Source organism: Embiotoca jacksoni, unplaced genomic scaffold (genome assembly GCF_022577435.1).
Source record: "Embiotoca jacksoni isolate LCO1_2020_lvr unplaced genomic scaffold, fEmbJac1.0.p SCAF_6, whole genome shotgun sequence".
Lineage (NCBI taxonomy): Eukaryota > Metazoa > Chordata > Actinopteri > Embiotocidae > Embiotoca > Embiotoca jacksoni.
The window spans coordinates 669,610-697,457 of NW_027185414.1; the positions used below are offsets into that span (position 1 = coordinate 669,610).

The 27,848-nt window shown below is 39.2% G+C and overlaps 1 protein-coding gene across 9 annotated transcripts in view; it reads left to right on the plus strand.

Annotated features, from left to right (window-relative positions):
- Positions 1-27,060, plus strand: part of znf536 (zinc finger protein 536) — a 197,828-nt gene extending 170,768 nt beyond the window's left edge. For 8 of the 9 annotated variants that reach the window (XM_069173410.1, XM_069173407.1, XM_069173412.1 and 5 more), the window contains one exon: positions 24,461-27,060. In XM_069173410.1, coding sequence (XP_069029511.1) covers positions 24,461-24,615 — 155 coding nt within the window. In that variant the 3' untranslated portion in view covers positions 24,616-27,060. Of the gene's footprint in view, positions 1-5,334; positions 6,102-24,460 lie in introns of those variants that run through there. The other variant, XM_069173416.1, reaches the window with a different exon arrangement.
- The last annotated feature ends 788 nt before the right edge of the window (positions 27,061-27,848 follow it).

Sequence of the window (27,848 nt, forward strand, 5' to 3'; positions counted from 1 at the left end):
CACTAAAGAAAGAGAGCACAGAAAAAAAAGCAGGAGTGAGGCATTCTAGGACAAAGGAAGCAGGCGGCTTTTGGGGAAGGAAGAAATGAAAGGGGAAATAAGAGGGAAAGGAGTGGAGGGGAGAGGAGTGTGTAAACTCAAAAAAAAAAAATCCTCTGTTCGGGAAATCGGCTGTTGCTGCCGCCACCAACCCTGACCACTCTACATATGCTTTTGTTCCCTGCTCGCTCTCACTTGCACCCTCCTCTCCTTAACCCCCCCCCCCCCATCCCCCTCTCCCCCTCCTCTTCTCTTCTTTTTTCGCCTGGTCTCTTTGGTGATCCAGTACGAGAGGAGCGGGGGCTATCAAAGCCACCACTGTCTGTTTCAGACTTCAAAACCCGGGGCCCCCGTCCATCCGTCAGCCCCAATCATCATATCTGCAAGGCCCCAGCGGAAAGCCTCATACACTGTAGGAGAAATATTTGATCTGTCCTCTTTGCAAGGATCAACAGTCACACAAATGACAGGGGCGCCCCGGCATTGCGAAAGGAGGAGGAAGGAGGAGGGAGGAAGAGGAAGTGGGAGGACTGGAGGGGTGCTGGTGGGAGAGGCCAATAAGTGCTGCGATAATGAGGGAGTAAAGAAATTAAATTTAAAAAGATACACCTTCATTGGCCTTCATGAGGTTATTACCTTAAAACAAATGAATAGTGACTGAAATACAAAGCAACATTTTTGAAGACATTTTTGTGACTGTTAATAACTATTATTAACATCCGAGAAGGTCCATTTTACTCTAGCTGAAGACAAAAATGTTGCTTTATATTTCAGTCACTATTCATTTGTTTTTCCTCATTATCTTTATTTTTTTTCCTTTGCGTTCTGTTTTATTTAATTATGCTATGAATCATGAAATAGGAAACAAAATGAATGTGATATTATACAGACTAAAACTACCTTATTTTAACAACATTTCCTCATAAAGAGAACAGAAAAAAATATATTTCCAATAACTTCTAAAATGACATATATCCTTAACCAATTTATTGGGTTCTGAGAAATTTTAGTGGGCATTTTTACGGAATTATTCTTATATTTAAAAAAAATTAATTATAGATTAATTGATAATATAAATTACTGGTTACATCGCTTGAGTCCCATATATATGGGGATAGAGGAAGAAAAAAAAATGCTGTTATTTTACGGCAGCCTGACCACTGACATGTTTGTGAGTAAGGTCACGGTTCACCCTGCTTTTTGTTTGTCACTACACATGAAATATTAGTGCTCAGAATAGACTAATAGGGCTGTATCTATCCATGTATCCATCAATCTATTTAGCCATCCATCTGTCTATCTTACTGTCATATGACAGCTATTTATAGACATCACTGTGTATGTCTCTGGCAGACGGTTGGTATAGTTAGCTTTTAAATCCTGTATGTGAGATCAGACTACATAATTACCTATCACATTAAGCCCTTTACGTCCGCGAGACTTAGGCCCCTCTTTCTCACTGTCTGTCTACCTGTCTCTCTATCCGTCTCACACACACAGGGCAGCAGCAGTGGAGCAGCTGGTAGCATTACTGACACACAGTGTGCCGAGGCGGTGGAGAGGTGGGGGTGAGAGAGGAAATCAAACGGAGGGAAGACGAATATACGATTTGAAGGAGAGTCTATGTTTGTGTCGATGACTAACTTCAATGGGGTTTTGTTTAATTGACCCTCGCGCACATAGAGCATACCACAACTTCCTAAACACACAGACACACACCAGTGCCTTTGGCATGAATCTGTTCAGACAGACTGCTATCAGCGATACAGGCATGTCACTCATCACCCCATCACATCCAACAGAATAATCAGCAGGATTTCGTGTCAGGCTTCATGGACATGTATGCATGTGCCAAGCTGCAAGTCCAAGGTTCCTAAGGTTGAATGTTTCCACAGCTCATCAGCGTACGTCTTACGTCTTAGTACGGTACATAGTGTAATGGAAGATTGTACCAGAGTAGACACTAATCTGGCAGTGTGTGTGTGTGTGTGTGTGTGTGTGTGTGCGCGCGTGCGTGCGTGCGTGCGTTATTGCATGTGTGTGTGCATGCGTTATTGCATGCGTGTGTGTCCGTACGTGCGCACATGTGTGTCTGTGTGTGTCTTATTGTAACATTAAGAACAAAAGGGATGATCCACACAGGTGTAATGTAGATTAGTGGAGAACCAGACATAGAGGCATACATTATGCGTCACACACTTGGACACACACACACACACACACACACACACACACACACACACACACACACACACACACACACACACACACACACACACACACACACTCATAGGTAAATGTTTAGTATTACTGGAAACACAGACATTTTAAAATGAGCAGAAGTGCATGTCTTTTCTGCTCTGTTCTATTCTTTTTTATTCACTAGATTGTTAATGCCCATCATGTGCCCCATTTCCAAGTCTATGAATTTGTCATGTTTTACTAGAAGCAAATTTTGGCATTGAATTTTCCCCCTTAAGTTCAATATAAATAATACATTTCCATAGTGATGTCATAACTGTAATGTGTCTTTTAGACTTTGTTTTCTGTGTGTTGTGTTTTCTGTATTTGCAGCGTGTTTCTGTAATATCCTATGTAGTCAAGATTTGCGCACATGCCGAGTCAAGTGAATGAAGATGTTTTCTTAATTCTCTTGTGTTTTGTCTATTTTCATGTGCTTTTTTTTAGGTTGCAGTTTGATGAGTATTTCTAAGGTTTTGGAAACTTTAAGTTATCAGTTGTCTTGTTTAGGTTTCTAATCAGGGCTGTACGGGTCAGGCTGATGTTCAAATGTTGAGAAAGTGGAGCTGAGGGATGGAGGGAAAAAAAACATTTTGATCTAACTGACTGTTGAAATCTCAAAGGAATTAAGCAAAGATAGATAGATGGGTGATGTGCACTCTGTGGGCATATACATTAGAATGTGTGTGTCATTGTCAATTCTTTGATCAGCAACGCAGATAATTAATTATTTTCTTCTTTGAACGTAGAAATTTGGGTTGTCACTCCGTGCATGTGTGTGTTTTGTTGCTGTGTGCATGTGCGTGGTAACAGATGTCCACCCAGTGGCTGCTGGGAAGGCACTTCACATTCTACATGTGTTAAGTGACAGTGATGGACAGCAGGTAGTCCTTTTAATAATTCAATATATTTTAATCTTCTCGAAGCTCTCGCTTTCTCTATATCTGTCTCACAGTCAGAAGCCAAATAACACTGTTGACAAGGATATGATTACACAAATAGGTATCAAAAAATAGAATTTCATGTGAAAACAGAGAGGGTATTTGTTTTTCAATGTTTGTCACATAATAAGCTCTATTCTCTGATTTGATTATCAAGAAATCTAACAAAGAAATAAATACAAACTACGAACATCCGCAGAAAATAAAACGACGCACAACTTTTGTGTATTTACTCCCCTCCTCCCGAATATTTTAAACATCACTCCATTTTAGAAAAGACCAAACAAAAGACCAAAAAAAATGGTCGTGGCAGAGAATGAGCATGATCCAGCCAGCCACTCAGTCAGTCAGCCAGAGACATTTCCCCAACACCAGGATGCGGGTAAGTGAGCCTCAACTGACCAGAAATGATTTGCCTCTGTCTGTTAGACACGTAATGGAGTCATTTAACTAGTCAAATTAGGAGCCGGCGAGATGCCGCATGCTTCATTACTGGGTTCCAATGGGCACCGCTCTACATTTACGTCAGAAATGATTTCAGGGCAAATTAATGTTTTTATTGTCCCGTGAAAATAAAAAGAAATAAAGATTAAAAAATACACCCACATACACGAGACAGGATGACTCGTACACATGTATGTCGACATTCTTGTGCACACATGGCCCTGAGCTCAAAATGCGATACAACAACACACTCGGCTTGTTTGCACACACTACTCTGTCTATCACACAAGTGTTTATATGCAGATCCACACACATCTGAGAGTCACACATCTAAAAGATCAGCACCATCTAGAGGTCAAAATCAGATATTGTCCTTCCCTCAATAATATATTAAAGCTCCTACGTGTCTCCCGTCTTTGGAAAAACACTGAGAAATGTTTCCCAGATCAGATTTGATGCACAATAAACGATTGTTTCCTTAAAGTCATTTATTAACAAAGAGGGCATTTTGTTGCCACAAGTGTGCAGCCTGTGGATTATAAGTAGAGCTTAACTTTTGAGGAACAAACAACATTTTTTTTGGAGGCAAGAACTCATTCAGTACTGGTTGGGAAATTCATTTGAAGGATAAATCTTTGCCCCTGATCGGCAGATAGTTAGCAGTGCTGATGCTGTGAGTGACAGCTATTTAGCCTGGCTTCATCTGGCACTCCCTCCCTTGACCTGTAAATTAGAACCAGGTGATGACAGAAAAAGGAAATAGAATAGATCCACTGGGGAGAGATCAAAGACTGAATATGTGTGTGTGCGGGAGAGGAATGGTGGCAACGGGGCTCTACATGCAGATCTGTTTCTTGTCGACAGGGAGGTCTGACAACTGGGATTATTGATGAGAGGCAGAACCCTGTTAGACTGTGAGCACAGCACACACCTCTGGGATTTGCAGTCCTCGTGGTGTGTACATGTCCTGACAGTCTTGCAGGCCACCGACTCTCATCAGCTCAAACCAAATGAAGTACATGCTGATTTTCAACCGGCAACTTTTCCCCAACCTTCAAACTTCACTCAGATTTCAGTTTCAGTGCAGACTGGGCGTTGCCTTCAATGGTCACAACAAGACCAGGTTCACTCAGTGCTCTTTCCTGTGGCAGATTTTTAGGCTTCCCACAGCTGCTTGTATTTGTGTTATCATAGATTACAGCTGCATTGTTTGAAGTTGACTGACAGCCAGTGATATTTACTGTATGCTCACGCACGAGTGTGTATTTGGATTCCTTTGTTTTTGATGAGGAGCGCGCACACACACACACACACACACACACACACACACACACACACACACACACACACACACACACACACACACACACACACACGCACACAAACACACAAAGATGCACCGGTGTAATCATGCTACACACATACCGAGCTTTGCAGAAGCACAAACACACAGACACACACTCCCTGTCAGATGCTGTTGTTCTTGACATTCTGTCGATATCATTGTGTCCAAAAGCATCGGTGTGTTTCATGGGGCTCTTGACTGACGCTGGCCGCCACTCTTTGATGCACACGCACACACTTTGTTCCAGGACCAATGCAACTATCGCGCTGTCTCTCTTGCTCTTTCACTGTGTTTCTATCCCTCTTACTTGTTGTCCTCTTTTAGACTTCATCGCTGTCCCTCTGCGATAACCGGCAGCCCAGACAGATATGTTTCATACGCAGAAGGATAGACATGTCATCGTTTAAGAACATGTATTTGGTATAAATAAGAATATACTGTGTTGTAGTCCACCAGTGATATTTGTATCTCTAAATCCTGGCACTGTTTCTAAATGACCTTAAGATATCTGGCATTTATGTACTGCAATTTATTATTATTTGTCCATGACACCAGTTCATCTGTGATAAACTGATAAATAACAGTGAGAAGTAAAAGTGAAAAAAGCAGGTGCATGTATGATGTGCAAGTATTTATATTTGAGCATTAAGAAAGAATTGTCTCAATATATTTTGCATTCGTTTGAATGAGAAACGTACCGATTGATTTCTTCATCCATCTTTGGTCAAGCGGGCCGTGTCCGTCCGCAGCCTCCCTCTCCCCGCCTTATTGAATAAACACAGACGTTTTATAGACATTGGCCTTGATGCTGCAATATTGTTTTTGACTCTCTCTGTTACGTATTGATCACTGGCTCGCTTGTTTATCGGGGTGAATTCTTATGGATGAATACGTGCACACACACTTTCTCACACATATGAATATACACTATAGGAACGTATACTTGTGGCCTTTCATTTAAATAAGTCATCATTGTTGCTGTCACATTGCAGTGAAGGATTGTGTATGTGTGTGTGTGTGTGTGTGTGTGTGTGTGTGTGTGTGTGTGTGTGTGTGTGTGTGTGTGTGTATGTGTGTGTGTGTGTGTGTGTGTGTGTGTGTGTGTGTGTGTCTTTGGGGGTGTGTGTGGGGGGGGGGATTCAAACATTGATATCTGACTACTGATTCCTTGTCATTTTATTATTACCCGTCCACTCTACATGGAAGTACCGCTTTGTTGTTGCATGTTTTTGTGCGTAGTTGAACTACTCAGGCAATGACTCCATCGCTAATTATAGCTTTCCACTTGAGCGGTGACACAGAGACATGAGCCCTTGTGTTAACTTCTCTGGAACTCAACAAGTGTTGTGGTTTTCAGATATGCTCATTTCTGCATTGTGCTCAACATTGTAATTTCACTGTTTCATTCATTTGGAAATGCACGAACCTATTTGTTAGTATGACACTGAACACTTTTAAAAACATTGCAAAATGTAGTTATATGTACTTTGGTGTATTGGCAAAATTCTGAGTTTAAAATTTCCATTCATGCAGGATATGCGATATGGGTACCAGAACATCACGGTTACTACCTTAATGTGTTAAACGAGGCATGGGGTTAAGTGGTGATTTTGTTGAAAAACGAAAGAAAAAAAAAACTCATTCTTAGTTCGATTGTCAGAGACATGATACTCAAATGCATTTTTAAAATGATGAATAAATGTAATTTACAATAAATGTATCATATATATATATATATTATTTAACGTTACACACATTATAGCAATGACATTCAGACTGAACATTTTTTTCAGTAATTATAAACATGTATATAAAGCGGGTAAAATGTCCTTTCTATACTGATTTCTGCTTTATATATTTCCATACCAGTAAGTAAAGTAGTTTTACAGGAGATCTGAAAAGGAACGAGTAAACATACGAGTAACTATCACTTTAATAAATACAATATAGTAAAAAGTAGAAGATTTATCTCAAAAATATATTGGAGTACAAGTACAGCTAGCTGGAATGGAAATACTTGAGTCCATTACAAGTATTTCAAAATGGAACTTAAATAAAGTAGAACTGCCTGATTCTGTCTGAGGTTTCTTCCTGTTAAAAGGAAGTTTTTCCTTCCCTCTGTCGGAGGATTTTCTCACTTAAAGGGGAGTTTTTTTTTTCTCCTAGCCTATGTGGATATTGTTCAATTGTAGGGTTCCTTTGTATAATATTGTAAAGGTTTGTTGTAAAGAATTTACTGTGTTAAGTGCCTTGAAATAACCTTTGTTGTGATTTTTCTGCATATAAATAAAATTGTATTGAATCGAAATAAAATAGGGAAAATCTACTTATTTACTTTTCACCACTGTTCCTTTCCCCTATACCCTGTTGCTTCATTTAACAGTGCCAATACTTCCGTCCTCCCTCCTTTGTCTTATCTTTTGGGACATTTTAATTGTTTTGCTTAGTACTACTATATCTGCTTAACAGAAACTCTGCGTCAGTTTGCACAGGAAGAAGCCCTTTATACCTATGTTGTGTTCTAAAGAAAGCTTGGCAAACAGTTTTATCCGCCATATAGGTGCCTGTAAAGCTGCCAGTTATCTTAATTGGTTGTTTGTTGTAACTCCACTAAAGTCTACAAATGAAGGTGGTGCTGATTTATTTACGTCCACAATACTGAGTACAGTAAATTCAATCAGTTTGCTTTAATTATTGCAAGTCGATATAGGACCACCATCCTAACCAAAGAACCTTTGAAGATCCCTGTTTTTTGAGGGTGTAGCAGTAGCTGAATACATAGTTGAGTCCGAGCACTGATCGAGGCCTGGCTCGATTGTCTGCTCTGTCCAGAAGGCATCTCCGCAGGACGTTAGACGGCTCAGCATTCTGGGATAGCTGCCCAGGGGTCCCGGATGACCTCAAGAGTTAAAAGCAAGCAGCGGGAGAGATAGACGAAGGCATGGAGGAAGCATGGAAACTGACAGAGAGACAGAGAATGGAGGGATGGAGGTATGTGGATGAAGGCAGGGAGGGGGAAGGAGATGGGAGAGAGATGGAGAATTGGTAGTGTTTAAGAGGCAGAGAGAGAGAAATTGGAGAAAGGGTGAAAAAGACATTGAGAAAAAGACTCAAGAATGAGTTAAAATGTGTACGTTAAGATAAAGTACAGAAAGGCATGATAAGATTTACTGGACTCATAGAGACAGATAGATGGAAAAGGTAATGGGTATGTAACAGTAAAGAAAGTATTACCCTTGTATACCTTTATTGGTTGATGCCCTTTGCTCCACTGAAGGGAAATTGTAATGCTTCAGTCATCCAGTGCTCTGAGCTTCGTGGCTGTCTGTTTGTCCTTTTCCTGTTTGAACATGACAATGCGCCAGTACACAAAGTGACGTAAGAAAAGAAATGGTATTCCACGTTTAGAGTTGGAGGAACTGCAGAGAGCCATTTCATCAAGCTTATCCCCCAGCCTTGGGATGTTGTACGATGTGTTGTCTGTCCACGTCATATTTGACCAAGTCAGAGGTGATTTTACACGTCTTTTCAGATAACCGGTATAAATCTCAGATAGTGTTGTTAATTAGTTTGGTTAATTAGTTTGGTGATGTTAACTGAGCGGAAGGAAGGTGTACCGCAATATTAACCATGTCCCAGTTCTTGTGCAATATGGGAAGGAAGAAAGTTTCTTCTGAAGATAAAAAAAAAAAAGCACTAAATAGTTCACTGTTTTGCAAACGGCATGGAAACCATTGATATTTTGTGGACTGAAAAGAGACCATTGAACTGTGAAAAGAATGTGAGTGATTCAGAGCACAGATGATTTGGTCAGAAAATGGCCTGTGAGAGAAAGTTTCCATAAGACAAATCAATAGTGAGTTAGGGTTATGGAAGGCAGCTATATAAAAGTCAGTGTTGAGCACCAATGAGGTATTTAAAACAGCTAGAGTTCCAAAAATGTCTTACTGCAGGAGCCTGGCTGTTTTGCAAAAAGCTGCTTTGGTTATCGCTAACAAATGCTCATAAAGAACACCTCAGAAATACATTCTTAACCAAGACCATGCTACAGGGGAGTGTGCAGAAGGATGGACTTCTGGATGGCTCGGGAATGACCACCTCGTTCCAACAAGACGGTGACTTCAATGTGGCCGAGTGATCTTCTAGTCTGAAATGTTAGGCGATGAGATGATAGATCTCTTTAAGGTTCCTGAGGGTGTCCACAAGATATGTGGAGTTCCATTCCCTTCCATAGTATAAAAAGATGAATCGTGTCTTCCAGAGTAACACCACCTCTGCAGGAGATTCATAGCATTCCTGGCACTCATGGTTTTGCACATTCAAAAGCCTACAGATGTAGTTGTATAGAACAATTGAGAAAGAAGTTTCAACCATTCTTGTTCTGGGCTATAGCTGTGGGGAGCGTAATTTCAAAGTAACAGAATTTGTGAGAAGTCAAGAAGGAAGAAGGTTTCAGACGCTGTTTAACCTTCTGACAAGCACTCCTGTTGAACTCTAAGAGGTGAGGGATGATATAGCAGCTTATTAAAGAATATGGTTTGGGATGAGATGTTCAATAATGACATTTAGGTGTAACATGCTCACATAGTTCTGTACAGTGTAAAAAGAGTCAAAACCAACCTTTTGTCTCCTTTACAATTGGCAAAGGAAGAAACATAAAAAGCAGAAGCCAAAAATAGGATAGAATGGGAGAAGTGATGTAAGATGAATGAGGGAAGCAGAGGGTTATAAGACAGACTTAGCAGACGGTGTTGTGTATGTGTGCGCACAAAAGAAGGAGGAAAGAATTGAGAATGTCGTCCCTCAGACGGACCTGGTGAGCGACATGTCAGATCTTTCATTCCCCTCATTGGCTTCCCGGTGCTCTTTCCCACAGTCCTCTTCTCCTTGGCCTGATAATGACGCTTAAGAAGGTAATGGTGTAAATGAAAGCTCCTCCACCCTCCTCCCCCTTCTCCTCCCCCTTCTATCTATATGTCTCTCTACCTCGCTCTCTCTGGGGAACAAAGAGGCCTTATTATACCTCCCTGTCAGCGTCGCTCTGCGTCTCACCACTGTACAATCACTGTTTTCAGTAGCACTACCAGCATGGGGTAAATGGGGAGAGAGACTGAAAGAGTGGGCGAGACAGGTAGAGAGAGAACGTGAGGGTCCTCTCCAGTGCCAGTATTCAACACTAGTTATCTAGAAGTGCTTTTTTAGTTTGAAGCGCACTGTTCATTTGTGGAGAATGTCTTTGTGGGGAGCTTTTCTTTTTCTTAAAGCGTTAACAGGCAGTGTAATTTATTTGAGGCACTCGTTCACATGACACACATAGGAAAGCACATACACACTCCTTAAGTCTAGAGATATCTTCTTATTGGGGAATCTTTCAATAAATCAATGTGACTTTAAACACATTTCCCAGGCGACGCGGCTGACCTGATAAGAAGTGAACTAATCTCTTTTGAGGCTGCCGGGAGAGCTTTGAACCAAATCTACTGTGCATCTATCACCAAGGTTATTTGTCAATGGCTGCTAATCCCAGGTAAATTTCCCTGGTTTTATATCAGGGTTCTCATGTCTGAAGTTTCTCGGCCTTGGGAAAATACGAGAGCAGGCTTACAGAAAGAAGGGGAACAAAAGAAATGTTATGGATATCAACAGAAAAACAATGGTTCAGGGAGGGAGAGGGGAAAGGAGGCACACAGAGAGAATGTTTATTAATTATTCTTTACACGTCAGAATCAGAAGTGGACTGCAATGCATTTATCTTTATCAAAACATTTATTCTAATGCTGATAGAAGATCAATCATCCTTTTCAACTGGCCCCTCAGTCTTTTTCTCACAGTCAATGCACCTCTACCAAATGGTCCGAGAAAATGTTAATTTACAGCAAAAGTACACATTCACCAATCACACACAGATGCTTAACATTAATGGACAAGAGCATGATGTCATCGGTTTTTTTAAGAATGATTATGTTCTTATTGTTTTCTAAAACTCCTCACCGGATGTGTATTTCAGATCCACTTCAATACACACCCTGTAAATTAGAGCAAAGTTCAACAGTGCCCACAGCTTAAACTGTTCAATTTCAGTGTGTTGAATAATTATCACCAATATCATAAGTATCACCTGGGATTTACCTGATTATCACTGTCACTACAAAATATCCATGAAAATTAAACTGACAAATTTCAACAAATATAATTTCTTAATCAGAGAATTTTAATTTCTATGGTAATATCAGTTTTTGTTGAAAAAAAATCTTAGTAACACCTGATCTGAGTTTTTGTTTTATGCAAATAATATTTAATTCACTTACACCGTAATATTCAGCAAACAGGTTCAGACTATACTAAATCCATCCCAAATGTAATTACATATAAAACTCTACAGATTTTCCCGGCTGCTAAAATGAGCCTGAAAAGATCTGCTTCTAAAAAAAAACCTGTGGGGCATCTGGATTTTTTGAGGCCTATCACACTTTGATCGAGCACTAGACATGTCTCAATTTAAATGAATAGGACCAGATGTCACAACTCAAAATATACTCTACCAAAGGGTGTAGAAGACAATGAATGGGTCAATACATATTAAGTACTATATTCTCATAACATTTTAATGTGATCTGCTCTGTCTGCAAACTCAGAGCAGAGATCCAGGAAGCCAGGCTTTGGTTCTATCTGTGTAACCAATTAGCACATTGTAACCAATGTTTGGCTCACACTGTGTAGAAAATAAAAAGTTTCACTTCTGCCTATTACACATCTTCCCACCACACACACTGTGTGGTAATAGATAATTGATCAGACACATTATTGAAAATGGGAAGTTTCTGTCTTTACTATTTCTTATCCGGCACGACCTCATATGGAAAGAAACTTTTTTCTCTTCATCATGTAACCTCCCCCTTCTTTTTTCCTTTTTTTCTTTCCGTCCCTTGAAGTCCCCCCATGTGTGCAGAGGATCATGGAAAATCTCTTGCCATATCTGTCATCTGTCACGCTCTCTGATGAACAGTTTTGATCTTTTACTCTTCTGTTTATGGTCGTTGTCAAGCAAAAAGAGTCGTAGCCGTAAGTGCTTACACCAGCGTGTAAATAGTTTGACGTGTGGCTCTGTAACAAAGTTGTAGGAGTAAATAAGGAACCCAACAACCACGCAGAATTGCAATTAAGTTGTATGCCTGCATTATGAAATGTTTGGAACAGCATGATTTCTGTTCACTCTTTTGACTCTTGATATGAAAAGTGTGTGTTTCTTTGTTCCAGAAAGACTCCTTGGCCGTGATAGAACAAAGAGTAAATGCAGTGTATTATGGATAGCACTCATGCATACACACTGCACAGTGCTATAGTGGAAAAAATATGTGGACTATAGTGCGATTGCGGCTCAGTTCTTCTCTTGTAAGGTCATCAAATTTGTCATTTGAGAACATGTTTCCCTCCTATTTAGCTGTTTATTCACCCATAAATACCAATAGTATTATAAAGTGTATTTTTCAGTTGAAATATTTTTGATGTCTGGAACATAAAAATCTTTTTTTTTTTCAGCCTGACAGTATCGGCCATACACACTTTAAGATTTCCACCAGGATTTAAAATCATCTATATCTTATATATGTTTGCACGTCATATGTTTGTAATGACAGTATGGGCCACTGGTGCGCTGCTGCTTGTGAAGAGTTTTTAAATGTATATTTTCTTTTCAGAATACAAAATTCAAACGAATATGCTGACATGTTGAAGGGATTCCCATATCTCTAGTGCAGATTTTCAAGAATTAGTTGTGGTATCTGTAAAATAATATTTTTACTCTCATTGAGGCCTTCAGTGGCTAAATGAAGTTACATAAAATGAGGATTGCAGTGCAAGGAAATCATGTTTTCTGTTTTTTCAAAGTATATCTCTTTTTTTATTACAATAGAAGTTGAGCATTAATACACATTTCGCAGAACCTTTAAGTAGAGATAAAGACATTTGCTGCTTCGAAAACAAGTTAGTAAAAGTCATCAGGACTCCAATGCTCCAACACATTTTTTATGTTTCTTAATTTTTCTTAAAAAAAAAACTACTTATAACTTTGAATTTGATTGCAAATGTATAAATGGCACAAGATGCAATTCTGAAAGTTGTTAAGTCTCAAAGGATTCCAATAAATCTTTGTGACAGACGATAGACCAAGTGGTGTTTCACAAGCATTTCCACAATGGTGAGAAGTCTTCCAACTCTTGTTGGAATTTTGTATCTTTTCAGCATCAAATTGTAAACATAAAAAGTGTGTTTTCTGTTTAACATTAACAGATTCAGACCACAAAATAGTGTATTTAAAGCTGGCCTCCAAAAACCCATCAGTTGAACTTAAGTTTGTGGTAATTCCGACAGCTCAGAGACAAATCTGTATTACCGTCCAGGACTTAAGACAGAGGGAAGACCTCAGAGGAAATGACAGAGAGTGAGAAACGCAGAAAAAGAGAAATGGAGAGAGTGTAAGCGATTCGGGAAGAAGGCAAAGACAAGGGAGAAGAGAGGGGGTGTTGGGTAGGGGTGTGGGAGTGGGGTGGGGGTGGGGGGTGATCTTGGAAAGGTTTCGTATATCATAATTATCCCGTTAAGTAACGGCAGAGCGGCCTCCCCGGGGGAATTTGTCTTAAATGGAAGATTTGCAAGGAGAACGGGTCAGAGAGAGAGAGAGAGAAAGAAAAACGGCTTCCAGTCGGCAGGAAATCCTGTTTACATTTACATAATCATATCAACACTCACTCCTTCTTCTTCATCGTGTCTTTCTTATGGCTGCCTTTTCAACAAAAAAAACAAAAAAAAAACAGGAAGAAACAGATGAGGGAGGGCTTCAGGCTGCTGCTTGTCGGTGTTTGTTGTTTCTCTTTTTTATTTTTTGCTTGCTCTTATTTTCTTAAAAGTGCTGCCAGTGTTGGCAAGAATGCCTCTCTTTTTTAAAATCTCTTGCCAGCACATCCAACCTCTTCTCAACGTCTCTGTCTTTGCGCCTCATAATGTTCTCTGAGTGGGATTTCGCAGACCTTTTGGCCTCTCTCCCTTGTTTGGCATGTTTAAAAAGATATCATAAATAAGGCATGGCATGCCCGGCTGTGTGAGACTTAATTGAGATCTGCTAAAAGCAGCAAGCAGATGTTTGTAACAGCAAATGTTGAATCATCAGAGACTCCTGAAAGCCTGTGAAACCATGTTAAAAAGAAGTCAGGTGATCTACATTTTTCATATTCATCGCGTTCTCTCCTTTTTTTCTCTCCTTACATGAAGGAAAACTGAAGTGGTGATGTGAAACTGTGTGTGTGGAGAGTTTATAGGAGAACACAAAAGGGAAACATGAAACATACGGGGTATTAGCAATGCTAAACTGTTGTATAGTGTCTTTATCATAATGTATACGCTGAAATGAAGACAAGGACATGAGAAAGAAAAAAAAGACTGACTTGAAGCTTGACTAAAACCTGGAACGGAAACTGATGGCTGACGATAAGGTGATACATGTTGTAAAAAATGATACTGCAGACCATCAAACTGTAAAAAAAACATTTTTTCTTGACTTACCTCTTAATTTATTTTCAAAGTATTTTATAATAGTAGTCTACTTTTTTAAAATATATTCAATACCAATTTACATTTAACAATACATTTTCATATACATATTTATGATATCAGTATTGCTGATATTATTTGTTACATAATTATATGATTTTAGATTTTTTTTTTTTTATTTTATAAATGAAACCACACATGGATACTGAAAGTAACTCACCTTGTGAGGATGTAAAGATTAAATACTTCATGAAAAAGCAATCATTAAACAACTGTACTGTGATACATGCAAAGCAGAATCAGGTTTGCGAGATGCCTCCAATAATTTCATATGACAAAGCCAATCTTCACAAACAATATAGTAGTAAAGATTGGTGTCTTTTCTGTTAAAAAATCTTGGCAGTTTTGGGTACTTTAACTAGTGATGTTTGGTTGCATATTATTTCCTGATGTATGATTGAAACAAAAATTGTTTCTTTCATTCTTTGATTTATTTTTTACCTCCAAAGGAGTCGGAATAGGAAAAGGACCATTAAACTAACCTCTTGCTGGAACTTGAGTAAAAAAAAGAAAAGAAAAGGTTGCAGGGTCTTGACCACCATCTTTGCATTCCCTAAATCGTCCATCTCCCGTCAGTGTTTCTTATTATTAACCAGTGCTTCTCTGCTGAATCACCTGGCCACAAAGTTTGTGTTTGTCAGTTTGTCAGAGTCACTACACTACACTACACACTATGAGCACAAGTGCTAAATCCCTCCTCTACGGTTAGAGGCCACTCGATCAACTAGTAATATAAGAAAAACAAAATAGATTGTTGTTTTGCTTTGTATGTTAAAGGAGCGAATGCCTAAAAAAATCTGCAGATAATCCAATTATGTACAACCAGTTAGAACGCAGTAAATGTAAAACTTTTAAGGCCTGTAGGGGTTTGGGAATCCTGCTCTGCCAGGTTCATAACCCAGGCTTGGTGTAATCCGTATTCATTGAGTCGTTACCTCACAGTTTGCCATCCTTGCCCCTATAACGGTGGAGAGGCTCCGGTGTTCACACACTCACTGAACTAGAAAAAGTACCCACCTGTGACCTCGCAGGGCACATTATACCTATAGTACAACACTGTGTCTTCTTATTTAGATTAAACCTTCACATGCATTTCAGACCAGCTATAATAAATGATAATGAATTATGAAGTGTAATGCTGGACTCAGATCCAAGCTGCTCAGCAAACACTGACAGTAAAAGGTAATCAAGAACTGTTTCAGCTTCAATTAATCTTGACAGTCTTGCCCTTTGGGTTTTAACATATGGCAAGAGCCTGCACCTTGATATACTAAATTGATGCACATGTTAGAGTTGTTCAAAGAGCCCGTACCTCCTCCTCCTTCTTCTTCTCTCCGCCGACTCCAACCACCCAGCCCTCAGAGACCTCTCCATCCTCACATTCTAAACTGCTGTCATTTATTTTTCTGTAATATTTGGAATCTTGGGAGAACTCCCCACATGTCAGAGGGAACCAGTGATAGGTTCTCTGTGATTATAAATGATAACTAAGTTAAGTGTGTTGCTGGGGTGCTTTTACTTTCCTGTCTGCCTGTCATATTAATCTGCCTGCAGAGAGATCTGACTTCTTTTCATCTCAGTATCTGCATCTTTTACCTCTCTGTGCTTTGGTCCTGGTCTTTTACTTTTTTTGGCCACTCTACATTAATGCAGTTAATGGAAATATTTCAAATGATAACTTTGCACCGAAGCCACTGACAATTGGGATTCAAGGAATAGCTTTCAAAGGTGTAAAAAGCTGAGTCACCAGTATCTACATTTAAAGAAGGCCTTCAGTTTCATTATTTCAGGTTAAGATTCCTCTTTCTACTCATTCTCTATTTTTCTGTCTGTGTCTGTCTCCGTGAGTGAGTATTACAGACTTTATCAGAGCAACGCACTGTTGCCCTATATATGCATTTTGCCCTATATATGCATTTTGCCCTATTTGCTGCCGTGACTCCAGTTCATTTTCTCCTTCCCCTGTGATCTACATACATCATCCATAACGTGTCATCGTACTCCTTTTGTCTGCCGTCCTACTCTTTTGCAGTCAAACAGAGAGGTTCAGGGACACATTTCATTGGCAGATCAACAGACTCCTTCTTCCTTCCCATCTTCCATCTGGCTTCATGCCACACCGAATTAGTAACCAGATAGTTACTGCCACTGTGCTGCTATGGAAAATATTGTACACTTCTGGGAGGGCCGTGGCTTGTAGATTAGCGCCTACAATTATACAATACATAGTTAACTCACAGGAAGACCATCTGCTTTCCGGTGTTTGGTCTGTTTGTCATTTATTCAAAAGCAGGAAACCTAGAAATGTGTAAGGAACCTTAAAACGGGTGTTGAAGATGGATCAGTTCAATAGATGATGGAAATTGACATTAAGCTCTTAATATCTTGACAGGGTATCACAAAATAAAATATTGCACAGCATACCATTGTTACCATCTTTTACTTCACCGTATTCTTATTTGTAGTAGCAAACAGTAGCAGCTTTAGTTTGTTTATTTGAAGAAAGAAAGTAGACATTACATGGAAAAGTAAGAAAAAGGAATCACAGCATTGTACCACAGTGTATTGTAAGGGCTCTACTGTAAGTTGAAATGAATTTAATAAGAGATAGATGGAATTAGTGAAATTTAAAAGGAAGCTGTAGCCATAAATGCTGCTCAGTCAGTTTTGTTTTATGTTTTGTTTTGTTTTTTTCAAACCCTACAAGCCCTTATGGGAAAGACAAACCCAATTTGTTAGCTACTAAATTCCTGTACAGCGGAGTGCATTAATACAAATATCCACAAGTTTGGCCTTTAGCCTTTGCTTGTATTGCAGAGGATGAGGGAAGGATGTTAGTTCATGTAAGCACAAAGCTTTCCAAAAAAAAAGGAAAAAACTAAAAGTGTCCACATTTTGTGGAGATGACCTCACCTAATCCTGCCCCCGTAACAAAAGCTTCCTTCTCAGAAAAGAATGGACGGTAGTGATAGTTAGGAAACTCAAGAACTCAAACCCTTGATTTCCTTTTGAGAACACAAAAATAACAAAGAGCTGCGGACACACAAAGTTGTCAATACACAGAGCCACACTCAGATGAGACAAAAAATAAATAAAAAAGAAAGAAAGAAAAGACCCTCATTTGACCTTGATAGAACCGGTGAGAAATGGATAATGTAGTAGTTTAATGATTTTGTCCACTTTCTGCTATTCAGTATTTATTTTTTGCTCTCTCCCTTTTTACATTAGACTACAGGCCTTTTCAGATCACAGTGTGTCACAAGCATTTAAGATGTGGCCTTTTTTCCCCTGCACATTCCAATGCCATTATGTTACATTGTTGCTGAATAAAAGGACGTATTATGTTCCAGCCCCCCCAGTAAAAGGGCAGAAGTGGACCGAGTTTTTATCTGCTGAACGAATCAATCAGGATTATGTCAGCTGAAAAGAATCACAGACAGCAGTCGCCAAGCACTGTGTTTCTGTGTGTCTGAGTGTGTGTCAGTGTGTGTATCCCCCTCTGTGGATGAGAAATGATGAGAAATTTGCGGTGGAGGAAAGCACTTGTTGGTTATGAACATGGCCGGCTTGGTGACAGAGATGTCATTTTATGTCTAAAAAGCAAGAGGAGTTTTTTTTCTATTTATGTATTTACCCACTCCCCCCTTAACCCAACCCTTTCTCCTCATCTATGGAAGGATTGGAAGGGCACTAATTATCATTTCAGCAGAAATGATTAGGAGATCAAACAGGGATCGAATGCCATTTCCTTCCATTAATGCAGGGGGTTTAGAGTGCCTGTCATGGCTTGGCTTGTCCTAAGGCCTGTGGAGGGAAAAAAATAACAGGGGGGAAGAGAAACAAGGGAAGAATGGAAGATGGAGAAGAGGCTTAAGAGGAAGGGAGCGAGGGAGGGACGGGATGGGACAGGATGAGGACAGAATGAGAGAAGAGCTATTCACTTAAAAGGCCAAAGGATTTGGCGAGTATAAGCTGAGGACCAGAAAGCTATCATTTGAACAGGGGAAGATAATTAGAACTATTATTTTTCTTGTGTGATTTTCTGATAATCAGACAAGTTCACATCATTTATTTAATGACATATTTGTGCTATTGACTCCTGTCTGATAATGATCTCCATTCGTGTTGTGTGGAGCAGTTTATAGTCAGATGTACAATCTGAGATAGCTTCCTCCATTTTTGACTCTGTCTCGCAACATCATCAGCATGATTTTCTCAGACTAAATTGAGCTCCCTCGGATCCACAGACGACATTTTACAACAAGTTTACACCAACAGAAGAACTCCCAAGACTAGAAAACTGACCTTTATGAATAAAGTGGCCCTTAAAAAAGGCAATCAAAACATTTGTTTTCAAAAAAGTATATTCTTGTCTTGTTGATATTCTCTTTCCTTTTGAATGTTATATATTTGATATCAAATCCCTGTAATATGCTGCATCCTTGTTGTTCTGTTAAGATTGAACTCTCCAAGTTGTAGACTAAATGCAAAACCAGCTCTTAAACAAGTGACGGTGAATTGTCATCCAACAAAGTTTAATGCTTCCATTACAAGATCAAAGAGACTCAAGGTAGATATTTGAAAGATTACGGAGAATCAGCGAAGCAAAGGGGCAGAATGGAGAGTGTGGATGAGGTTGTGATTGTTTCTGCACATCAGATGAGAGAAATGTCAAAGAGAATGTGAGAGATGACCTCTGTGTTCATCGCCCATTAATGACCCTGCAGCTCCCAGCTTCATTTTCTCTCTCATCAAAAACATAAAAAAAAAAACATTTCCTCCTGTCTCCAATAGTCATTTCCCCCGCATTGTATTTATGTATTGAAAAAAAAAAGGTAATAGATCAAGCACATTCCATTATTCTCTTATAAGATCATTAGCAAATATAATTAGATATGAAAGAAAGTAATTTGGAGAGAAGAGGAGAGAAAAGCGCTATCAGGCAGAGAAGACAGATTGTAGCATCAGAGTGTTTGGGCTTAAATTGCTCAGCGGAGGTATTATCAAGCCGGCAATCTTTTAGCCTCAGAAATAGTTTTGGAGACAGACAGCGAAAGATAGAAAGAGGCCACTAACATTCACTTCATTGTGTTTCCCCAACTGCAATTTTTTTTTTTTTTTTTGCATTTTACTTGCTTTGCTTTTTTCCTCCTCTAAATCTTTCCATCCTGTCATACGCATCACCTCATACTCGACCCGAGAGTTTGCAGCAAAACAAAACTGAGTTTATAAAAAGAAAACAACTTGACATGGAGTCATCACACACAAAAAAACACATTATCACAGACAACAGAATACAGGTAACCTTTTTTACTCACTTCGCACACGTTGATTCAGCTTTTGTATTATTTTTGCAACTTTAAAAACAGAAATAACACACAAATTGCGCTCTGCCTTGAAGTCGCTTCTTGTGGAACCCTTTCGTTGCACATCTTGTCTTGTTTCTCTCTCACGCATGCCCTCCCACTCTCCACCCGCACACGGGAGTTTTCGTCACTCTTTGTTGCACCTTAACACCATACTCTGTTTGTCTAATAAGGATCTGAGTCGAAAGCAGGCTGAGAGCACAACAATCCTGCTGCGTTTCACCACAAATTTGCTTTTTTTTTTTTTTTCCCTCACCCCTTCTTCTTCTTTAGTAGTGCTTTGAGGGATTGGGTAAGGGAGGGGGAGGAGGGTGGGAAGGGTGAAACGGAGGGATGGCAGTGTGGATGTGGATTTTTCTAGTCTTTTGTGCGAATCACAGGGAATGGTAACTATAAACATCCTGTATTCATTAAAACCATCTAAAAATACAATTTTGGAGTGGGGGAGGGGGGGTGCACTCACTTCCTCGCAGCTCCTCCTCGGTGTACAAGCGGGCTGTGTTATGCCTTGTTGCTGCTCATATTTACATATTTATAAATACTGGGCTGTACAATGAGACGAGGCTGTGCCAAGAACAACAGTTTCTGCTAGTGCAGGGCCCGGATGCCTGGGAGAGCGAACAAAGGAGCCACAGCCACCTTCAGTGGTGTGGAGAGGGTTCACAGAGCTGTTCCTACACTCGTCATATGTAGATTCATATGTATACAGAGGAGGCAACTTTGAGGCTACTTTTGATGTCTGACGCGAAGGCTGATATACTGTGTGATGTAACATAACTTTTAATGAATGTGAGACGTTCAGACACATGGCTGCATCCCATTTCAATGGAAGGTTTCATCAGCAGCTTTAGCACGACGCAATCTGCCTCACCCTGTCTTAAGAAGTTATTTTCTCACGTATAGTATGAGTTGCCAACCTTTTTAAATTAAAATTAATAAATTAATAATGTCGACTTGTAGCCCACTTTTCACCACTTGTGCCATTTTATGTTTGTTCTGTGTTTTTCATGTTGTGGGCCTCAAGAGTACAGCGTGACCCTTTGTAGATTTTCAGACCCTTGCAAACACATGTCGGCTACTTCTCTAGTGGTAACTAGCTGTGCATATAATTTCAGTATTAAAAGAAAACAAATAAACAAACAAATACATTAGTTTTACACATTTTTTTATAAAAAGAATACAATCTGAATACTCATTTAATTTCAGTGACACTGCGCTCTTGCAGTATACTCTGTTGATTATGCAGAGTAACAGGAACACTGCTTTAACGAAGCTCTGAGCACAACAAACAAATGTCTATTCATTTCATTTGAGACCGATTTCTTAAAATATGGCTGAATAAATTCAAAGCAATCTGAGTGAGAATGTTTGGTGGTTTTTTTTTGTAATTTGAGGGAAATGACAATTTAGGAATTTTGAGCATTCTTTGACGCTCCTTGAATTTAAGTTGAACATAAAAATGTCAGCGGAGGGCAGTTCAGTACATTTTAGAATATCTTTTAAATACCAACATTCATAACTAAAGCTGTAGCTAAACCCCGAGAAAAACTGAAGGAGGAAGCTACTAAAACAGAGTCACCAGCATTTCTCGTCTTGTTCTCACTTTAATATCAATAAATGCTGTGTCTGTTGTGTGAAATTTTCACAGACTGCTATTAACTTCTGGTGATCCCACTGGGACAGTACTCACACTTTTTTCACACACACACACACACACACACACACACACACACACACACACACACACACGCACACACGCACGCACGCACGCACGCACGCACGCACGCACACACACACACACACACACACACACACACACACGGTCCACCGTATTCCCGAGGCGGTCTCCCCAACACATGCTCAGAGTGCAGTGGTATGCCATTGTTCCATCCTCCTTCCCATTTATCCATTCTGTTAAGCATGACACATGTATTAACAGTGGATGGATCCTGGAGCTGTGTGTCCTCACACCATATGTTTTGCTTTCCCAGGTCCGCTCCTCCGCAATAACCACCCGTCTCTTGCTATCTGGTATCTCGCAACATACCACAAGAGGGCATACTTACTCTTTGACATTGTGGTTTAAGCGTGGTGTGGATATATGGCCAAGTTCTATAGATTGGTACTCAACTGCTGTTCCTTTGATTAAATATGAGACAATCATAGTCAAATCTATCAGTGACAGAGATTTTGATCAGTATCACACTGCCATCGTGTATGCACACTGCATCACCTCCCAAGATAGGCAGAATCTTTGAAGGAAACAAACAGATAAGCATTGCATTCATGTGATAAATGAATGCCAGGCAGGTTTTCTTCGCCTGTGAGGTGCATCTGCCATCTACCCGAATGGGAAATTAAAAACTATGAGGGGAAGTTATGCTAAATCTATAAAGTTGGCCAGGAAATCTCTCCCCCTTCACAGCGGCAGTTGTTTGGGGAGAAGGAGCACCATGCTTAAATAATAACATTCCAGGTGGCTTAGTTAATGAACAGTGAAAATCAAATATGGGGTCTAATCTGCAGCTCGTTACAGGAAGTTTCTTTACAGGGAAGTCAAAGGCAGGAAGTGCCCTTGGGGAGAGACTAAACACTTTTTGAAGCTTCAAAACAAGGAAACTTTATTTTTGGTTAAATTTAGTCAAGGTGGCTTTTGCACATCAAATAAAAAATGTCATAGCATGTCTTAGGATATGAACAGATGAGTGACACTTAAAGGAATGAAGTGAATTACCTTTCCATGTAGGTGCAACTTTTAACACATAATGTCTACTAAAACATACTAGTTTAAATATATGTAGAGTTATGCACAGATATCTACACATATGCTTCAGTGCCTTATTAACTGTCTTAGCTTGCCATCTTGTGGCCATAGTTGGTTTTGAAATAATATCCTCATAGATACTCTGTGTAAATTTGATCAGTTAACACTATGACCAAGCCTTCAATATACATAGCTGTACACTCACAGCTTTGTATTATCGAGAGTAGCATATTACAAACGTGTAATCTTATGTGTTCCAGTTTGTCAGTCACTGCTTCTACCGATATCATTAAAATGAAAACAAATATATTTTTGTAATTCTCTTTTTAATATCACTGGAACCACCTGAAGAGAGTAACATGAAGCATTAAAAGCAGAAGCAGATATACGAGAATATAAGTGTTTGTTGCACAGTGATGTTGGGGTCGTTCACGTCATGCACAGAGAGCCTGAGAGTTATTACTCAGCAGTGAATCTAAGAGATGTTTTATCATGTTATTAGCTCTTTATTTTCCCAATGTTATGGTGGCACATCCTTTCATTTTCATATCCATTTTCATACTTGTGAAAGCGCAGCTCAAATAAACCCATGTTTTAATTTGGTTTTGTCAGATTCATAATGCCACTTTAAAAGAACATGACATGCAAATGTGCTCAGCGGTGTTTTATTGCAAAATAATTTTCAAAGAAGTTGCTGAGGGAATGAAAGTGCAGAAAAAGGAGGGGGGCTGTGTTGTATTATTTAGTGGCCACTGCTGTGGGACCTAATTACAGTTATGCATTTCTTACTGTCTCGCAGAGATGTAAAACTTTTTTTTTATTATTTGAATTACTCACTTCACTTCTCACCCACTCTCACACATCCTGTCATGCTTATTGAGCCAACCAACTTGCTTGTAACAAGTAAGAAACTTCCGTTGTCATAACTGTAATGTATTATCATCTAATATTCTGGAAATGATTATTTCACCGAGCAGCCCATCACAAACTCACAGTGTAAGCTCCTGAGTACAGAAGATGCAAAAAATATAATTAGGAAGAAATAAATGGTAGATTTGTACAGTAGATATTGAATTATAGCTCTGCTGACCTTGCTTGTGTAAAAAAAACCCTGTTCCTTACCTTACTGAGAGTTCGCTGCAGTGGTTGTTATACTAAGTACTGTGGTGAACAGGATAAGAAGAACGGCCAAGAATGCAATGCGATGCAAAACAAGAGTGCACCAAGAAGAGGGTTACATGTAAATTCAGCTACATGGACATGATTGGAATCTGCTCAATTCTATCTGAATGTATTATATTTAAATGTGCTCCTGTTATCTTGTCAACCCGTATTTTTTTTAGATACTACCGCGTATCCTCAGTATATTAGCATTTAGAATACAGCTGATATCAATTCAATTCAGAAAATTAAACCAAATTTGTGCTCCAGACTCAGGACCTTGATAAATGAAACTAAAACTATCTTTAAAACTAACTATGACTGCAAGTAAATGAGGAATTACGTATTTCCTGTAATTTGGGTCAAACTATCCTTTAAGGTCAGTGAAATGAAGTTAAATTTAACCATATGATGCAATGTTGAGAGTTTGTGTGTGTGTGTGTGTGTGTGTGTGTGTGTGTGTGTGTGTGTGTGTGTGTGTGTGTGTGTGTGTGTTATGCAGGGTGTTGGGTCCGTGGTGCTAATCTGCCTCTTGTTCTCTCATTGGCCGTAGTGCATCTGTGGGTAGGAGAGGAGGACCAGCCCATGACCCATGACCCCGCCTTGACCCACGACCCCAACCATCTTAACAACGACCTTAACCACCCTAACAACCATAACCTAGGCGACCCCAAGGGCCTGGACGCCCATGCTGTAAACAAAGACTAACGACCCACACCGGAGCAAGGCAGAATGAGAAGGATGATGATGGTGAAGGCGATGATGATGTGGAGGAGGAGGATGAAGGTTAAATGAAGGAATACACTATAACAAAGACTTTATTTAAGATGAAAAAAAGAAACAAAACATATTACCGTCAGAGTCAAGAGAAGGTGAGAAATATGTGACGGAAAGTTTGGGACAGTTTCCTTTGCGGATGGATTTGCGTGATGGACCTAATGACTTTTGCAAGCGTCCTTGGACACTAAACAAAGTGACAGCAAACTTCCTGTGTTGTCTCCTGTGGTCTAATTGCCCCTTGTCTTTGTTGTCGTACCTCTTATATATATTATTTTTTTTTTCTTTTGATGAAACTACCTGTCTGATTAGCACTTGTGGTAACTGGCCCTGCAATTTCTGATACATTCCTTGAGCTAGAAAGATATGACTTTTTTTAATTAGGACTGAAGTGTAGTGCTTAATAAATGCTTTTCTCTCCTGTTAAATGAAGAAGATAGTCATTTCACAAGTCCACAGACCACCATTATACTGCATTGTACCTTGTAGAATGTATTCTACAGCAGAAAAGAAACTCAACTTTACCAGACTGTTGACAGCGATCAAGCACATTCCTGTCAAAGCAGCCACTTTTGGCTGTCATAGATTCACTATTTACAGAATGTCCCAAAGCCATGCATCACAAATAATTATCTACAACATGTTTGTGTCCAGAAATAATATGGTTGCTGGTATGAAAACATACAGATAGTTGACTTTTGATGATGACAGTGCTAAATACGATTGTGAAGAAGACAGAATATTCAAACTGCACTAAATGTCTTCATAATACTATCCTGCGCTCTTTAAACCGGCCTCCTCGCCCCTACAGTCCATTTGTCTTCTTATTCTTGTTTACTATCATTCAACACAACACCCATAGATGCTTAATGTACATAGAGAGATATACATTAGCTGCAAAAAGTGAAAACACATTTCTGAAACATTTGTGACAAGGAAAAGCAAAGAAGTGAAAGTAGTTTACATGGCCACATTCTCAAATGGTAGGCATTCTTCTTGAGTTTTAAAGAGAAGAATAAAAAAAAGAACCTTAAAAAAAAACAAAAAAGCAGGAATAGTTTCTTTCTTTATAACCCTACACCCTTTCTCTTCATCTCTTATGTCAACCTCAAGGACTCTAGTGTTGCAAATGTTTGTAAAATACTGCCACCGATCATTGTTGCACAGTGTTACTGACTACTGAAAATGGTTTGATGTATTTACTTTAAGATGAAAAAAAGTTACATAAAACTGGAAAAAAGACATATTGTGTATAGCCTTAGATACCAGTCATCTGTTATTGCTTCTACAAAGCTATGTAGCTGTGCTAGACTGTAGGATGTAGGGTTGATTTTATTTTTATTTTTTTTATATATACTGTACATTAATGCCTTGTCCATTTACTGATCAAAAAAGAAAAAAAAAAAGAGGAAAAAGATGACAATCGTCTCCTGTGCTGCAAAAATATTTGCCCCCATATATACAGAATCCATTATGCATAGAGGGACTTATCCTTTCTTATTTCTTTCATTTGTTTTGATTCTCAGAAGTATTTTGCACTGTGATAGTATTATAAATCCAACCTATACAGTACAAAACTAGCTAACTAACTAAAATGAAGGTGTGTGTTTGTGTGTCCCTTGGCATTGTGAAATGTTTCTACATCATTTTTTGTGAACCCAGAGAAAAATTCTAATGCGGTATGTACAGTCCAAATATAATACTTCTTTTTTTTTTTTTTTTTTAGTTTGATCAACGTCTATACTGTATGTGGCTTTGACAAATTGTTACTCAGATTTCTTTTGTATGCTACCCCCCCCACCCCCCCCACCCCCACCCCCCGACCTACATCGTAGGCCTGTTACTGACTTCAGCCTGGGTGATTTTCAGTGCTCGAACTCCAACTTGAGTAGACTTTGCTGCAGTACAGCCTCCATTTTTCTTTTGAATTTGATATATGTCGATTGCAATTAACTATTCCTTACATTTCAATAAACCAGGAAAAGATGGGATTCAAAATAAAATACTAAGAGTGAGACATATGAAAAGTGAGATATACTAGTTTATAGATAGATTTGGAAATGGTTTCTAAGTAAACCAATTGGATGTATCCAGCTGGAGGCACTGACCAATGGCTTTGACTTCTGACTCTATCTCTGTTTTCCAGGCTCAAGATGAGAGATTAATGATGAGAATTGAGCTTGGGCTCTCTCCTTTTCTGAACCAGCTATAAAGATCATTCCACTCCACATATTATGTACAAAACCTGTCTTGTGAGCTGAACACTCTTTATGTTTTGCTGTATCCTCATGGCAGATGCTTCGTTTTGTAACTACTGAACTGTACTTATAATAAAAATAAAATGTATTCAAACTAAAAAAAAAAAAAAGGATTGTCACAGAGCAACGGTCTGTTTCATGTTTTTAATTTCTTCATTTCTGTATCAGGAAAGCGAGTGTCAGTGTGTGATCACAAGAGGGTGAACGGTTTGGAGAGTAGTCCATCACTTCAAACACAACTTATCAACTCAGTAAATTTGATAGTGAAGCTTCACAGACTGTGGTCATGACGTTGAATACACACAATTAGATTACTGGCTGCACCACTTTGTCTCCCTAAGGTGCTCATAGAGTAGCTGCAGTGGAACAATATGGGATTGACAGGAAACACGTGAGCATCCCACAAGTTAATGTAAAGGGAGGATTCAGACATTCAAATTACACTTTAAGATTAGATATAGGTGCAGTGACAATCCAATTCTATGACTCAACTCTCAACTCTTTCGACTTTTATTGTTTCCATGTTAAGTTTAGTTGACACTCCTCCTTCAAATCATATTGTATGAGCTAACAACAGCTGAAATGAACCTGTCTTAACTGAGACTAAGAACCAGCTTATCCTCAGAAAAATCAGATACCTTATTTATGGGACTTCACCAAACTATAGTAGGTAGTTGTACACTGGCATAAGCTTGCCGCATGATGGCTAAGATAAAGACATTTGTATTAGTGTAAATATTAATGCACTGCCGCTGCCCACTGATTCAACTGTGTGTGTGTGTGTGTGTGTGTGTGTGTGTGTGTGTGTGTGTGTGTGTGTGTGTGTGTGTGTGTGTGTGTGTGTAAAATAGAGTACTTCTTCCTCTAACCCACATATGCAAATACACATTTATTTGTACTTTATTT